The sequence below is a fragment of the Paracoccidioides lutzii genome (assembly GCF_000150705.2).
Source record: "Paracoccidioides lutzii Pb01 unplaced genomic scaffold supercont2.31, whole genome shotgun sequence".
NCBI classification, from domain to species: Eukaryota; Fungi; Ascomycota; class Eurotiomycetes; order Onygenales; family Ajellomycetaceae; genus Paracoccidioides; species Paracoccidioides lutzii.
The window spans coordinates 283609-301221 of NW_015440977.1; the positions used below are offsets into that span (position 1 = coordinate 283609).

The 17613-nt window shown below is 37.4% G+C and overlaps 3 protein-coding genes across 3 annotated transcripts; 2 read left to right on the forward strand and 1 right to left on the reverse strand.

The window, feature by feature from the left end:
- Positions 1-180: 180 nt before the first annotated feature.
- Positions 181-732, forward strand: PAAG_12539 (hypothetical protein; the record flags this gene model as incomplete). The annotated part of the gene is made up of 1 exon (XM_015848017.1): positions 181-732. The coding sequence occupies one exon, from the start codon at positions 181-183 to the stop codon at positions 730-732; it is 552 nt and encodes a 183-aa protein (XP_015702388.1).
- A 6642-nt stretch (positions 733-7374) lies between these two features.
- Positions 7375-9154, forward strand: PAAG_08306 (hypothetical protein; the record flags this gene model as incomplete). Its single annotated transcript, XM_002789823.1, has 3 exons — positions 7375-7471; positions 7597-7648; positions 7804-9154. 3 exons carry the CDS (start codon positions 7375-7377, stop codon positions 9152-9154), a joined length of 1500 nt encoding a protein of 499 aa, XP_002789869.1.
- Positions 9155-13983: 4829 nt separating this feature from the next.
- PAAG_08308 (hypothetical protein) lies at positions 13984-14457 on the reverse strand (the record flags this gene model as incomplete). Its single annotated transcript, XM_002789825.2, has 1 exon — positions 13984-14457. The coding sequence occupies one exon, from the start codon at positions 14455-14457 to the stop codon at positions 13984-13986; it is 474 nt and encodes a 157-aa protein (XP_002789871.2).
- Between the last annotated feature and the right edge of the window lie 3156 nt (positions 14458-17613).

The following is a 17613-nucleotide window of genomic DNA, read 5'->3' on the forward strand; positions in this document are numbered from 1 at the left end:
CCCCTGGCTCCTCCAGTTCTGTATTCCACCGGCCCGCGAAAATCGCACATTCAATTGACCCAGACAGCCCCGCGGGATCCCTCTCGAAAACGCTAGCAGCCTGAAAAGCCGCTGCAAAAAGTTCTTCCGCGCCGCTATGAAGAAGTTAACCCCCGCGACCTTGTCGTGTTGATCTCCAGCATGCTGATGGAACTCATTCGCTTTAACGACCAAATCCCCCTGCGCGATGGGCGCCTCACTCGTTTCCATTCCCGCAGTCCCCCCCGGATCTCCGTGCAAGAATATCTCCAACGCTTGACGACCCATGCCACCCTCTCCCCTCCCATCCTTCTAAGTATGGTTTTCTATATCGACCGACTCTGTGCGCTATATCCCGCATTTACTGTCTCGACTCTCACTGTCCATCGATTTCTGATCAGCAGCGCAACTGTTGCTAGTAAAGGGCTCAGCGACAGCTTCTGGACAAACAAGACCTACGCAAGGGTTGGTGGGATCAGTGTGGCGGAGCTGGCGTTGTTGGAATTGGAGTTTCTGTGGCGGGTCGAGTGGCGTATCGTGCCGCAACCTGAAGTACTGGAGGACTATTATCGAAACCTTGTGGAGCGTTGCGACGAGTATGTCATCCTACCAGAAGAGGATGATGATAAAATCCATCCTACAGGGGGTGAAGCTGTCCCCGCTTCACATGTGGCTAATGGCGGAGAAGCTTCTTCTTCTACCATGCAACAATAACAGGGGAGTGGTTCAAAAGGCCCTCTTTCTTACTGCTATTCCATTCAACAACTACCAAACCTTCCTTCGCATACTCCATCCATATTCTCCTCTTGTTTCCGGTCTACTTAACCGCCCACCAATCCGGAGAAATCAGCGACTCAGTTTGTATCTTCCAGGAGCAATCTCGATTGACATAGAGACCGGAACATACCTTGTTTCCACTCACCTATGAGAATGACATCCGACTTGACGAAGCACATTCTCATGTACCCCTTATTTCCTGTTTCAATTATTTTTATTTTATTATATATTTTTTTTCACTTTTTTCCATTCGTATATCTCCGTTGCTTTTTATGCATTGTTTCTGTTCACCTTGGACTCTTATTAGAGGATTCTCTCTAGAAAGAAACGCATTTCGAAGGTTCGCAATGGACCATATGAGCATTTTCACTCTCGGCGCAAATGGTGTCCGGTTACGGTGTTCTCCGATTTCGTTCTGTTTTTTAAGATTGGAGTACCCCCGTATGGTACCCTGGATTTGTCAAATTTGTATCTAAAATAAAAGGCAGAAGGAGATATTAAACTATGAACATAAGATGTTTTTTGATGTATTCGGCATTGTCTTAACTGTAAATTATACTGTAGATCTACATTATCCTGTGAATTTTGGTTTGGTTCCCCTCCCCTTTTTCTCTGTTAAAATGTTGGATCGAAAAAAGTATGCATCACATGATTCCTTTAATCCGGTAAAAGAATCGCTTCATCTCGAAAATACATTGAAGCTGGAGTGAAAAATTGATGAAGAGAGTAATTTTCTCCCTGCTGAAAAAATGTAATAACCCCCAAATTATGTCAAGGATAGATTCTTGGTTGATTATGAGGCGATCACTAGCTACGCGGAAGTTATATACAGTGTGGATTATGTAAGAAGGTGGATAGGCCTGACACCCCCACTCACTGATGTAACTGTACACAAGATTACATACAAAAAATAGCCTGTAGCTAGGTATCAGTGCATAATTTGACTGGAAAACTCATATTGTTGAAAAATCAGTCATTTTCTCCATATAATCATTTCTGTCTACTTACTGCATCTTCTAATATCTGCAGTCATAGGATGTATCTAGTTATCTCAAGTGACTTGATTAGCCTGTCTGTCACATTCTCAGCAGATAGGACATAATTAATCAAAATCTCATTCTTGCAGATGAGATTCTGAAGAGTATGGAAGTGAATCTCTATATGCTTAGAACAGTGTGAAATAGTCTCACTTTTGATCAGTTCAATTGCTGATTTATTATCTGTCTAAATCATATATGTCAGCTTATTAACTAGTAATTCAATCAGGCCATCATTATCATCAAGATTATTGAGCTGAGACAGTATGAAGCTGGCATCCTTCAGCAATTCTCAGAGGCAGACAAGCTCATAGACAGCCTCTGAGGATGCAATATATTTGACCTCAGTAGATGATTTTGAAACATCTGTCTGCTTGCTGCTTCATCAAGCAACAGAATCTCCTGTCATATAAATAACATATTCAGTGATGAAGTGAGAACTCAGATCATGATCTGCTCAATCAGCATCAGTGAACATCACAAATTCTATATCTGTGTCTTTTCAGTAGAACACATCTATGTCAGATGTGCCTTGTAGATATCTAAGAATTCACTTGAATGCTGCTCAATTCTTTAAGATACAGTGAGAGCTGAATCTTTCTAGAAAGTCAGCAGCAAAGCTTATATCAAAGTGTGTGTTGGCAGCAAGATATTACAGAGAGTCAATCTCTGATTGATAGAAACATAATGTAAATTCTGCTGTATAAGCAACTGATTCTTTATTATCACTCATGAAATTAATATTCTCCTTCATAGAAAAAGATGTTGAGTGACAGTCATTCATTGAGAATTTCTCAAGCAGGTTCTTTATGAACAGTGACTGAGACAGTGATAATGATTCAGCATTCTGATCAATCTTCATACTCAAATATCAGTTTGAATTGCTTACATTCTTGATCTCATAATTAGTGATGATCTGGGCTTTTGTCCACTCAATATCTGATATATTCAGACTATATAAGTGAACATCATCCACATAGATGATTATATAGACCTTGCAGACATCATTTATAAAAAAACTAGTGTTATGAGAACTGATGTGAAAGTCTGTTTTCAATAGCATTTTTCACAGCTTCTCATATCATAATAGTGCTGCTTGCTTTAGATCATATAATTTCTGCATCAATTCACATATCAGATTGTTACATCTCTCACAGAACCCAGCAGATTGATGCATATATATATGTTCATTGGCAGGAAGCCAGGCATTTAAGAATGCTGTAATCATGTCAATCTGCAGAATGTGTCATTCTCAGAATACTGAGATTGTCATAAGTGCTCAGAAGGTGAAAGCTGATACAACTGATGTGAATGTCTTTGAATAGTTGATATTCTTTTCTTGATAATTGCTGCAGACTACTTAGCAGATCTTATATTGATCAATTCTACCTATATTATTAATCTTTTTGTCAAACACTCATTGATCACATAGAATTATCATATCTGAGATTCTTTCAACTAGCTGTCATGCATCAATCTGCTTGAGGCAGTTAATCTTCTTAACACAGACATGAAAGTAATATTTTCAATCTGCAGATGTCTGAGCCTGAGTGAAGTTCTTCAGAACTGACAATTCAGTGATCTCAGAGTCTGCAGAGATGTCAGTTGAATTGTCAGTGAAATTTCTCACTAAGATCTCTCTCACTGAAGTAATATTCTCAGTGAGCATTGAAGAATTCTTCATCTCTAAAGTGAATTCTGAGAGGGTAATAGTGTTCTGCATCAAAAATGTTGAAATTCACATAGTAATCTCATAGTCTATTCATCAATTATTTGTAAAGTGTAGAAATACTGAGAGAGCAGATAAAGACTTCTCATTCATCATGAAATCATCTGTTGATAAATCATGTTGAGTGAAGAGAATTACAACTGCAGTCACACAGACAGTAAAAGACAGATTCTTGACACCTTGCTCAGACAGAGTCAAAGAATTTATCAAATGAAGATCTTCTTGAAATATCATATCTTTTGATGTGTAAAGATGATCATTAGAAGGATTGATCAATCTATAATTAGTAAAATCATCATAGTCTGTAAATATAAGCTTCTGTGATTGTGAGATCATCTTCATATTTGACTTGAACACTATTTTTAAATAAGTCTTGCACTCTCATCAGCAAATTCCATGTGCAGAGAACAGAGCCCTGAGTCAAGCTTTATATAAAGTAATTGACTTTGAATTCAGATTCTCTACATCATTATAGAGTTTGACTGATGTTGACATAAGATTAAGCATTTCAGTCACTGCAATTATCATCTCATCTCACATCTGGAGAGAAGCAGATGAATCTATTAATAATATTTGAGCTTTTTCAATAATCAGATCAATAGAATGTTTGAACATATTATTTTGCTGTGAAGTATGAGACAGGATTGATTCTCATTTAATACTCTCACTCATCATATAGACAGCTGTCATGTTTGAATTCAACTCATTATAATCAGAGTGAATAATTGTGATATTACAATTGAGTAGATTCTTCATAAATTGATTGAAGATTCATATATATTTTAGAGTCTCATTGTGATGCTTCAATAGAAAGATTCACTGTATTCACATAGCATTGTCAGTGATCATCATCACAAGCTTCTTACTCATATAGAATGATGTATCTTCTTCATTATCAAGTATTTCTTCACCTCTGAATAGGTCCACCTAGATCTTAAGATCTTTGTGAGTGGCATGACATAGAGGAGCATTTTTATAACTTGCATGTTTATGCTTGACTTTAACACATGTGGTGCAGAATAAGAGCTTCTTTGAACTGATGATGACAATTTCAAAACAGAGCTCTCATGACATTTTAATTAGATTCTTCTCATCAATATGACTCAATTGCTGATGTCACTCATCAATCAGTAGCTGCTTCAGCATAATGATAGATAAGCAGGTTGATAAGAACAAAATGAAGATATCAGTATCTGAATCTTTTGAGTTAATCAGCTGCTCCACATCATTGCAGTTGAAAAGATCTAGTGATGCAGTATTCAGATCATAATCTGTTGAAATCATTCTGAACTTCAGAACTGTCAAGTATATCAGTAATTCAAGCTCCAGATCATTCATAATATCTCTGAACATAGAGAGAGTGTCAGATAGAATGTATATATTATTGAAATTCAAAATCATATAGAAGATGTCATTTTCTGTAAATACTATTATCTCAAAGTAATTTCCAGTGTTCATCTGCAGATCATGATAAATATAGTTCTGACACTTCAATAGATCAGCAGATATGAGATTGATGAATAAGTCTGACATCAAATAGATATGATCAAATTCAATTAATCTTTCTCTAACTGAGATAGAGATGATCTCAATTCCTTAAACCTTCAAGATAGTCTTATTAACCACTTGAATTATAAGGCTGCTAATCTCTGTTATTTGAGAAAATTGTGATCAATCACATGCAATATGACATCTAGTCTCACTATTTCATATGATGAGTGAGTTGATGATTGATTCAGCAGAGTATACAGACACCTCAATGACCTGCACTAGATTTGTCATTTGAAACATCTCAGAGCTGTCATTTGCAGTTGACAGAGTCTTCTTGCTCTCACTACTCTTATTATTGTTATATTTCTCTATTCTCACTACATTGATGATTCTTCATTCTTCAGAAGTGCTATTCAGATTGACTGCTCAGTAGAGCTCATCATAATGATGCTCACATTCTGAGCAGATTGAGAGGTCAGACTTTGAATGTCTGCTCATTTGATAGCCTCTGCATCCCCTGAGTCAGCCCTCATAGGCTGAATTATTTTGAATGTTGCTGCTATTATTGAAACCTGCAGTCATGTTTTCAGTCTGAGCCACATTGACTGAAGAATTAGCTGCCTGGACAGGCTTCTTGACCTCTTTGAGAGAATTCAATCAAGAGCATATTTCCTCCATGGTTGAATGAACATTCAACATGACAGACTTTGATTTGAACTCTTGTACCTCCTCAATTTTCTTTTACATATAGTTTCATCATATATTGAGAAGTGCAGAATAGAACATGTGAAATACCACATCATTTGACAGTAAGATATTGAGTATTTTCAATTTCATAGTAATGTCATTGAACTTATTAAAAAACATATATATGTCAATGACTTGAACATCACTCATTGATGTAAATGCCAGAACTGCTTCTCTGCAGAACTGTGTTCTTAAGATGAAGAACTTCTTCTTAACTACATGTCAAAGAAAATAAGCAATTCTGCTCTCATCATACTTATTAAAATGAGATCTAATGCTGGCTGTCAATGTGTTCAAATGAATGTATAAAGTCAGTGATTTTTGATCTCTTAAAAAGAAGCTCATTTGAGGTTCTCATCAGGGCTTTTGACTTGCTTGTCCTCCAATATAACTCAGCATTGAGTGTCAATTAGCTTGGCCTTCATATTCACATACCAGGAGAGGTAATTTGAAGATCTGACCAGAGTGTTCAGCTTGATGACATATTTAGTATTCTGTTTGAACTGATTGATCACCTTGTCAACACAGCTATTCAGATCATAGAGATTATATTGCATTCAGAACCTCAAGTTCAGATCTCATGCTGACATTCAACTCACTGATGAATTTGCAGGCATTGCAGCTCTGTCATTCTGAATGTGAAGTCTCTTCAATTGAAGTTGAAGCTGTAATTCTTTGTGCCTCTTTTTTTGAAGTTTTAAATCAATCTTTTGACATTCAAGATTCAATCTTCTCAGTTGCAATTCTTTGAAGTTGATTGTTGATGATGAGTTAGAAGTCATCACAGACATCTTCATCTCATCTTCTGAAGAAGTCAGATCAGCATATTTAACATGATGTAGGCAGATTAGTCTCATTATGATAAAGACTGTAATCAGCTCAGCTTGCTAATTGAATGTTTCAGAGAGTTCAATATTGAAACTTCTGAATGTCTCTGAGAGAGTCAGTGAGTTCAGAGCCCTCTGATCATTTTCAGATTGATCAGATTGACTAAATTGACTTGATCATGATCATGAGCAAGTCATCATATGTTTCATCATGTCATATTAATCTTCTTTCTAATGAAGTAATCTTATTTGATGAGATTCTTGTCTATAAGCTTGATTGAGCAGATTGACACATTCTTGTGTGATCAGTCACTGAAAAATTAGCAAGTTGCAGATTTTTCTTTCACCTGCTAAGTGAATGAATTAAACACAGAAAAAATAATAATAATATAAGAGTGCATCAAATCAATCAATTGACATAAAATAAGACAATATTATATTGAATGAAGTAAGCAGTGATTAATATACACTATATTTGGCAAGAATTCCCTGAATTGGCAGTTATTTGCGCAAAACAGGTCTCATAACCTGTCAAGGATAGATTCTTGGTTGATTATGAGGCGATCGCTAGCTACGCGGAAGTTATATACGGTGCGGATTACGTAAGAAGGCGGATAGGCCTGACAAATTATAGATCCGGTGCTTTCTATTGAGTGTATTATATTGCTCCAAAGCAATAATCTTCAGGGAAGGTTAAAACAGCCTCGTTTAAAATCCCTCTGACATACGGGGCATGGGCCTTGGTAAAATGGGATCGCTTGATCTCTTTGAAGATGCACAGCCGTTACGGGGCCATATCTCGTTATTAAAGACGGTGCAGGAGACTCGAGCGGGGAAGGATACAGGTGAGGACTCTTATGTATTGTTTTTCTGCCTTGAGCCGATTAACGAATACCTGCGCTTCAATCAAGGGAACGACAGAGGATATAATATCAAATTTGCTAAAACGCTGCGCAATGTATGAAAATAGCGGAGGCGTACGTTGCGGAGATAAACGTCAAGTGTGCGAGCAAAGTGTTAAAGTTTGTATTTGCGATTCTTGTCTCCCTACACTTTTATAAATAATTCTAGTTGGATGGGGGTAGTAAGCAAATTACTACTTCGGCCCCCCCCCCCCCCTATATCTATCTTGTTCCTTTGAGTTCTTGGACTAACATGTTCAAAATTTTATTAATAGGCTGCTGGACTCCAAGTTCCCCAAGGATCCATCTTTAAACCTGGCGCATCTGCGTCGTTTCGTCAAGCCCGAGTTTCTACCGGATTACCTGAAAAGGGATGACTCGCACCCAGCAGCGGAGCCAGGAGTGACGGCTGAATCCAAAGGCCCGCAAGCCATTTACATCCTCATCCCACCGCCATTGCCCGAGATTTCCCTCCTGGAAACGCTCCTGGCACCATACGCACCCGTCCCGATTTCCACAGACTCTTCGACCGCTTCCGACAAAGACGCGGTACCACCATCAACGCCAACACCAGCGTCCTCCCCGATCCAAATCCAAACAACGCACATCCCTCTCTCACCACCAACCACAGAAGAAGAATCAGCCACATGGTCCCAAACTCTCTGGCCAACCATTTTCAACCCCGCAGCTCACTCAATCACGCACTCGCCCCGTGGCCCATTATTGCTAAATGCGCAGGAATCCGTGAGCCGCAGAGCGGGCAACTTCCTGGCTCTGGCGAGGAAGGTTGCGCTGGAGGCGAAGCGGACGGGTCGTGGGCGGGCTATCGGGGCTGTGGTGGTTGATCCGGCGCTGGCGGACGGTGCGGAGGCGTCGGATAGGTTTGCTGGAGTTGTGGTTGTGGCGGGGGATGGGAGGTATTGGAAAGGGGAAGGTGGGGAGGAGGGAGGATCATATAATCCTGACCATGAAGGGCAGCCGGATCACCATGCGCTGATGCGCGCGATATCGCTGGTTGCTTATAAACGTCTTACGGCTTCGACGTCGCCGACTGTTACGCCGTCGATATCTACATCCCCAACGCCAACCCCAGCACCAGCGACTATATCAGCTCCTGCTCCTGCTCTTGCTCCACCACCACCACCCGCTGAACCCTCCTCAATCTCCGAACCGCCGCCCAAAAAGCCCAAAACATCACCACCCCCGGACTCCCAATCCATCAAATTTACACAGAAACCACTTCCACCACCACATCACCCTTCCCCCGATCCACCACCCTCCCCCTTAGAATCCCACTTCCTCTCCCTCCCTAACATCCAAACTCGTGCACAAGGCGGTTACCTCTGCACCTCGCTAGACCTCTACATAACCCATGAGCCCTGCGTGTGCTGCGCGATGGGCATGCTGCTTTCGCGGTTCAGGGCTGTGGTGTATTTGCAGCCGGCAGGGGAAGGGAGGGTGGATGCGGCGCTGGATCCATATACGGGGTATGGGTTGCATTGGAGGCAGGAGTTGAACTGGAGGGTTGTGGCTTTTCGGTTTTGTGTTGAGGGGGAGGAAAATGGGAAGGGGAAGGAGGAGGGGTTGGAGGAGTTGGGCCTGGAGAGGGGGGTGTTTCATGCTTGAGAAACCGTATAGGATATGGAGAGGAGATTGACGATGGCTTTTACCATGTATATATGGTCATACGTGTATGTATGTATGTACATACAATACAGTACATACCCAAGGGCTTAGCTTAGGAGTGGTTTATCTCTATGATATATCTCGACGGTTACACACGCATGGCACTGTCCATACGATTGGAGGAACTTAAGTCATAGTACAAGGTTCATTCGCATATAAAGTAGACTGTCTTCCCCTCGCCAGGCAATGACAAAGGAATCCCTACCAGAGAACATCTACCCCTATATTTGAATGGCCCGTCCCGCCATGGCAAAACACCAACAGTCCAATCTCCGACATGCCTCAATGCTGCGTGCAAAATAGACCACCTAGGAGATTCGAAATGGGTCAAATTGGTAGCATCCATCTCCTCATATCCCGAACAACTCTATTCATTACTTTTCCTCCCGTTCAGTCTCAGCTAACACACAAACCTTACAGCCCTCATGCCATGGCCCCTTCCAATCAATATGTATGTCCCCCTGCACAATCCCCGGCGAAGTACGTGCTGAAAAATGCGCCGGCGGGGATAGCCGTATTGTCCAGCGCTCTCCTATCTGCCCCACCAGCAATGAGGGGGACGAAGACGTCGAAATAACAACCATTCTTTGCCGGAAGTGTGTAAAGGAGTTCGATGTTTGCAAACTCAAGCACCGGGATCACCCATGGGTTGCTGGCGCCCAGATGGGATGGAATGCGATGAATCCTTTATTGTTGCCTGCATCTAGGAGATCTAGGTTTGATTTGAAGCAGTATAAGTCACTGTATTTATCATTTTTTGCGATAATATCAAGTTGTAAAGTAACACGGAGAGGTGGAGAGGCATTTGTCCCTTAAGTGTCCTTGTTAGTTAGATTAGATCCAGTGTCGATTAATAACCCCTTGATGATGATGTCGTGCGCATCTGGACGGGAAAAGGTTATTAGCGGACACGCCAAGCATTTTATGTAGGAGGGTGGACTTATCATCCGTCGTCTGAAATGAGATAGTAAAACAGGCAATTTCTTGGAGGGTAATACGCGAGACGGATCTGAGTTTATCGTCAAGGTAGCCATTAGTGAGGACATTGAAACATTCCTTGACCTGAGGGCACGTCCATACCCCTGGGCGAGGATTTATAATTGAAATCATTGATGTATGGTTGGCTGTTAAAGCCAACTCCAGAAGCGCTCCTCCCTCTATATGTGACAAAAACTTTTGGCACCAGAGTCGGGGAACCACTGAGCGAGCTCGGGCTCGTTATCTTCGATGGCTTTAATCAAACCGATGCGTTTCATTTTGGACGTCTTATCGTCATCACCAAAGCCCTAGATAGAATTCAAAAGCGTTTTGCGGATTTCTAAATTTCCCGTTTTGGCTGCGATGGCAAGGTGGGCTCTATTAAACCTTCCCCCTGCAGGATTCTGCGCCCAATTCAAGAAGAAACTTGGCTACTGACAGAGACGCATGTTTTCCGGCGCCTGTGGCAATTAGGAACAGAATATTGCCATGGCGCCCCCTTACTGTCGATCATTTCCCCCGCAGCTTTCACTACAATCAATGGCGAGGTTCATGACGGAAGCAGATTAGCCCTCAGCAGCTCTCTTCAATATTGCATGCATCTCGGAACTAAGGGCTTGGATAGCGGATCCGGATTAGCCTCTAATAGGAGATGTATAATCCCTTCGTTTCTAGAGGAAACACCCAACCGAAGCGGGGACGAATTAAGCTACCTGGTCTGACTTCGACAGAAGCTCCTCTCTCCAGGAATAGTCTCACCGGCTCGACTTTTTCTTCTTTTCCTTCTCAGGATCGTGACAAGTAGCAGGTTATTGTTTTTTTATAAAAAAACAGATATTTGTTTCACAGAATCGGTAACAAGAGCATTTGCGACCTTTTTGGATGTTTCCGAGAGGAGATATGAGCCCCGAACGGATACGCAGTTGCAAAACATCGCGGGATTGTAACGAAGGATGTTGACGTTCCGAGTCTCATTTCCATCATTTTCAATCAATTTCACCACTAGCGGTGCAGGTAGCAAAATTGAAACTATTAATTGAAGAGTAAGTTAGTATCAGCCTGTATCAAGGGCAATAAAAACTAGAGAATTCGTATCTCGGGGACCAAGGTTCTTTGCGATGGTTCAAATGAGCTCTCGTGGAATATCAGATAATAGCGGAGCCACATTACAGGCAACAGAGTAAGAAACGAAGAGAAATATGTACTGACATGCGTACAAATTGACTTACCGCGGATTGAAGTAAGAAAACAGGACAAATGTGTGTGAACAAGATGATGAGCGCATGATGTGCAGTTGGGAGTAAATTGAAAGGAAAAGTAGAGCTTGCGGTGGAAACTGAATGAGTTGACAAACTAAGTTAGCTAACTAACTAACGTAATCCACCAACGAGCGAGAACCCCCAACGAGCGAGAGATTAAATCACTGTAGCTCAACTAACTAGATTTTAACCTGAAATATCTACGCCCAACAACCTCTAATTGAATTAAACTAAATTACAATAGGACTAGGGCAGCTTCTTCTTGTGTGGCCTACAATATGGCAGTTTGTACACCTTGGTGGTGCCCGTAAACATGGTGCCAGCTCTGGGGCTATAGGCCCAGAGGGTTGAGTATCTGACCATTCAACAGGCTCAGCAGGTGGAAGAACAAGAGCCTGAGCTTCTTCTCTAGTTATGCCTCCTCCATGTTGAATCTGGCATCTAGATCTCTTGTGTTTTTGCTTTTCTTTCTCATTTGCAGCAAATATATCCTGATATTGCTTTTTCATAATAGTGGCATTAATTATTGTGAATTTATAAATATTAATAATCTGATCAAATTCTTCCACTAAGCTCTAAAGTTGGTCCTGCACCTGCCCCATAAGATTCTTGATCTTATTCACCTGTCTATACAACTGACAGGGATTGCTAGGTGTTTGTAGGATCCAGGATGATCTTGAGTTGCTAGATCAACTAGCTGGAGAAATAGAAGTTCAGAGTTGAATATTTAACTGCTGGATAACCTGATCAGGTTCAAATAGAGCTATTCTAGTAGCTATAAAGCCACTTTGAATGTTCTGAGTTCTAAAGGCTTCTATATATATTGCAAGATAGATATTTAAGAAATTTCCTTTCTGAATAATATTGAATCTAAGTTGTATTCACTGTTCAACTAAAGTTTTATATATATATTTAAGAACTGCAAAAACATTTATATCTAATGACTGTAAAAGATGAGATAAATATGCAAATATACAAAGAGAAATAATCTTATTTTTCTTGTAAATATGATCAAATTTCAGAGTAAAATGACTGTCATATCTATTCAGAATAAGAAGAATATAAGTGTCAAATCTGCATGAATTTGCTGCAGGAAGAAATATTATAGTAAATTATTTAATTTCTATTTCATCTGTGATTTAATTATTAGAGTTAATATTAAGTTTTCAGTTATTTGAAAGCTTATCAAATTTGTCTTTCTATAGAATTTAATTCTTAAAAATTATATATAAGAGTAATACTCATTTTGACATATTGACTAACTTAATTACAGTCATTTATTCTTGATTTTTAGATTGTAAAAGCTTTACTCAGCTGTAGTGCTTACTACTAGTAATAATCTTAGTAGTTATATAGAGTCTCATTGTAAATTTAATCTTAAAATTGTATATATCTTTAGTCTGAATGTTATACTCAGCAATTGTATCTTCTAAAGTCTTAAATCAATTCTTAATAATTTTAATATTTTTATACTTTACTCATTCATAATTATAGTATCTGAAATAGTAATATTGAAGCTCTATATAACATTTAATCAATCTGAAAACTCAGTTCTTTCCCATATGAGGGAAAGTAGTAGACAAGAAATGAGAGATAAAAATATAATTGATCATATTTTTTATAAATACTGATTGAGAGAGCAATTTTTATTTATCTAGATTAAGCACTCATTGAACTAGCTGATCCTCTTCAGCAGTAGTAAATTTGATTAAATTTATGCATAAATTCACTTGTAAAGTTCAACTGTTAACTTCATGATATAATATACTATAGAATATATTAAATAGATGTACAGTTTTAGCAATTAAAAATATTTCTTGATTTTTAATGAAATTTATCATGAGTTCAATTCTTCTCTCTATTTCTATGGAGATTCTTGCCTTTTTACTGTGAATTGATGGCATAATTGCGCATTGAATGAAATGAAGCAGTAGATTGAAGCATGTTGAAACTGAATCTCTCACTCATTGGAGGTTCTCACTTATTGGTGGATTACATTAGTAGTTACATGCAAGACTCTATCACTAGGCAGATATGACGCCAAGTGGCTGAATCACAGGTATGTCAGGCTATGACACTTCTTGGAAATCCGCCCTTCAACAACAAAGACATAGAACAACAAGTAACAAATCAAATCACCTCTTGCTCTCCAATCCCAAGTTTATGATGTGTGAGCTGAGAATTATATACAATATAATATGGTAGTAGAGAAATTAAATCCACCCCTTCCATACCTAAAAGGAACCTCGCCTCCAGGCAGAAAGAATAACGTGCCGTGGAGAAGCATGTTCAAACTAGCTTTTCTGATGAATAGAGATGCCATATTGTTAGTAAGAAATTGGGTGGTGTATATACAATATCATATAAAGTGAACTATATCCAAAAACTTTCTTTAAAGCCAGAATTAAAGCGCTCCATTCGGAATTTCGATAGTCATGGCACATAAAGCCGAACAAAAAATAAAAAATAAAAATTATAAGAGGAAAAAGTAAAGACATCTCTCTTCCTTTTATAACGTAGGAGATTCGTTATTCAAAGCCTGACCTTGACCTCAACGCATGGTAAAGTCCATTCTCTCCGCCCGAGAACGCTTCGTAACCATTCCAAACCCATTCCCGTCCATTCAAGGTGCGCTTTGTCCACCAGGGTGCCATTAGAAGATAACTGTTTCTTCACTTCATCGACTGCAGCGCCAGCTAACGCCATAGCCGTCGTGTTAACCGTCTCCAGCACATATTCGGCTAGCACAGGAGCCGCATGGTCTGGGGCTGTCTGCAATGGGGAAGCCGGGGCAGCGAAGCGGGGAGCAAACCAATCACCTCGAAAGTCAAAGAAGCAACGATCCGACCAGTGGCATGAGGAGAGGAAGAGGATTAGAAGTAGAGCGGAACAGTAGATACATGGCCTGTGGAGAAGGTAGGTGAGGGTGATGAAGGATAGGATAAATAGGGGGCTGGCGTTGGTAGGGATGAAAAGGAGAGGCAGCCAGCTGGGCAGTATTTCCATCAGCAATATGTCTTTTCTGTGATTATTGGGGACATCGTATCTACCTTCTGAGACAGAACATTGTGCTAGTATGATGTATGTTGTATGTCGCGTGTCGCAGATTTAGCAAGATCAGTAGACCAATGAACAACTACCAAACGGGCGGTTCAACAGTGAGGTCTCAGTAGAAATATGTATCAGAGATGGCATAGAGTGCGTGTATCAGGGAGGGTGGCGACCATCGTAGCGCAACTAATGCCCCAACATGCTAGTTTTCCCACCGGCTTATCTCTCGATACAGGGGATCTCAAGGGTTTTTGAGGGAGGGAAAATTCAAAGCGGTTCCAAGTACCTCAAGCAGTTGATGGCTGAGACTTTAATCCTTAGTAATCCACTGGGCGAAAAAAATAAAGCGGGGAGAGCAGAGGCAGACAAACAGAGCAAACAAGCAAATAGAGTAAACGTGCTAGTTCCAGATCACCCAAATTTATTATATACATGTAATATGATTTCAATTGCAATTCTCAACATCAATCAAAAGTACTTCTATAAAAATTTGAAGCATTCTAGGGTTAGGACATTTCTCCTTGTATGTTTAATAGCTATGCAGTTGCTATCTCTATGAAGCTTATAATTTTGATTGTAAAATAGAAAATTTATATTTATATAATGAAATAATTATATTCTTAGTCAATTATATTAAAAGAGTAAAATATTAAATTTTTTAATTAAATTTAAATTTTATATATTATTTACTTTTTTTATAAAATGTATATATTTTAATAATATTTTTTATAATTATAATAATAATTATTTTATATTTATAAAATTTAAAAACTTTAATTAAATTTTAAATAAATATAAAATTTATTTATTTTCTATATAATTAAAATATATTTTTAAAAAATATTTAAAAATATAAATATAATTATATATTATTAAATTATTTTTTTTAAAAAATTAAATATATTAAAATTAAATATTAAACTTTTAAATAATTTAATTAAAATTAATATATTTTCTTATAATTTTCAGTCAGAAAATAGTCAATATTAACAGCTAACTTGTATTTTATTCATGAGAGCTAGTTCTTAAATATCAGTTGTTTTCTATTAATGAGATACTTTGAATCATTCAGTTTTGTAAATTATAATACTCTTTATATCTTTATTAATCTGAGTTATAAAATTAAAAAGTTTATAGTTTACTGAGATATATTTTATTTTTTTATCAAACTATTCATCTGCTGATCAAGCTCATTTATTTATTTTTACTTCTTATCTTATTTATTTCTAATTTTATTTATAGTTTCTTATATTTTATTCATAAAACTGATAATTTTTTAATATATTTACTTTGAATTTTTTTAAATATATTTTAAAAAATATTTTCTTTGATATAAACTTTTTTAATCTCATATTTTTTTTAATTAAAGTTATCATATTTCAGTTTAATTTTTATAAATTATCAGTTTATTTAACTGCTTCTGATATTTTAAAAGTTTTCTTAAAGATTTAAAATAAAAGTAGATAAAAATTTTTAAAGATTTTTTATTTAAAAATTTACTTTAAAAAAATAAAAAAAAAATAATTGATTTTAGTATTATATTATAACTTCAATTTAAATATAAGTAAAAATAGATATTTAATTATCAGTTAAATAAACTATCTTGATAAAATAATAAAATAATTTTTAAAAAATAAGTTTAAAGCAAACTCTATATATGAGAATACTAAGATGAATGAACTAAGTGTTAAAAAAAAGTATGAAAAGCTCTATAACTAAGATCATAAAAGAGTAGATATATAGATAGTGCAAGTTCTATGAATAGAAGAGAATAATAATGAATGAAATATATATATAAAATTGAATAGTAGCTAATTACTGAATTTTTTAAAAAAATTTTAAAAATTTAAAATATTTACATCTATGAATAAATAGTAATAGATTTTATTTCTAATTTTTCATAAAATGAGAAATTAGTAATATAATAATCTAAATCTTCATAAAGTATTAATTCAATTCTTCAGAAAATACTGATGTTAAAGAACTGATTTTTGAGAAGTACTAATCTGTGTTAATTTTAAATACTGAATTTTAAAATAATACTGATTCTTTAGAAGATATTAATTTTAAAGTATTTTAATAAGCAGTGTAATAAGCAATGTGAGATAATGCTACCGCGCCTCTATCACTAGCAAGCTTCACCTGTAGCCGAAGGATAAGGTTAAGCCGAACAGGAGTGCCGTAAGCTTGATAACTCAAACAGGGGATAGTGCCACTATCACAAGTAGTAAGGATGTCAATTAGAGGATTCTTATAACCAACAATAGCTACAACTAAGGGGTCAGGTGTGTGTAAGGCTTGGGTGAGATGAGCACCTGAGAGAGTGTAGAGTTAGATGGTCAAAGCTATGACAAGTATAGGAGCAGGGATGTATCAGATAAATGCAGATACAATGTGAGTAGGATGAAGTAGAGATTGATAGATAAATGGAGAATATAAAATTAATTGTGATCAAGAAGATAAGCCTCTTGATCCTAGAGGTAATGAGTGTGTTTATATATATGATGGAAACCTCTTAATAGATCTGATAGCTCATGATATATAGTTATACCAGCCTATCAATCTATCACCTGGTAGACTTGGTAACATCTGATAGATAGTCATACCAGCCTATCAATCTACCACTTAGTAGACTTGGTAACATCTGATAGATAGTCATATCAATCTAACAATCTATCAATCATGTGACAATCTCTTTAGGTTAGTTCTGGAACTCAGAGTTATTTCATCTGAAACTCTAGTTTCTTTATCCTCTGCAATTCTTATCCAATGATCCCTGGGAGTCTCCTGTTGGTTCACAACAATTTAGCTTCTTAATAGTCATAAAGTATTTTAGTGCATGATGATCAGTGAGAATCTTAAATCATTTCTTTCACTATAGTCTCTCAAGCTCTGCCTGTCATTCTTATAAGACTCAGATCACTGTCAGTATTTTCTTATCATAAATCTCATAATTAAACTTTGCACTATTCATTGACTTTGAATAGAAAACTACTGAATGTCAAAGATCATTTTCAAATCTTTGACTTAGTATTTCAATCATCACTTTATCAGAAATATCAGTCTCAATATGAATCTCTCACTCAGAGTCATAGTAGTGTAGTATTGAAG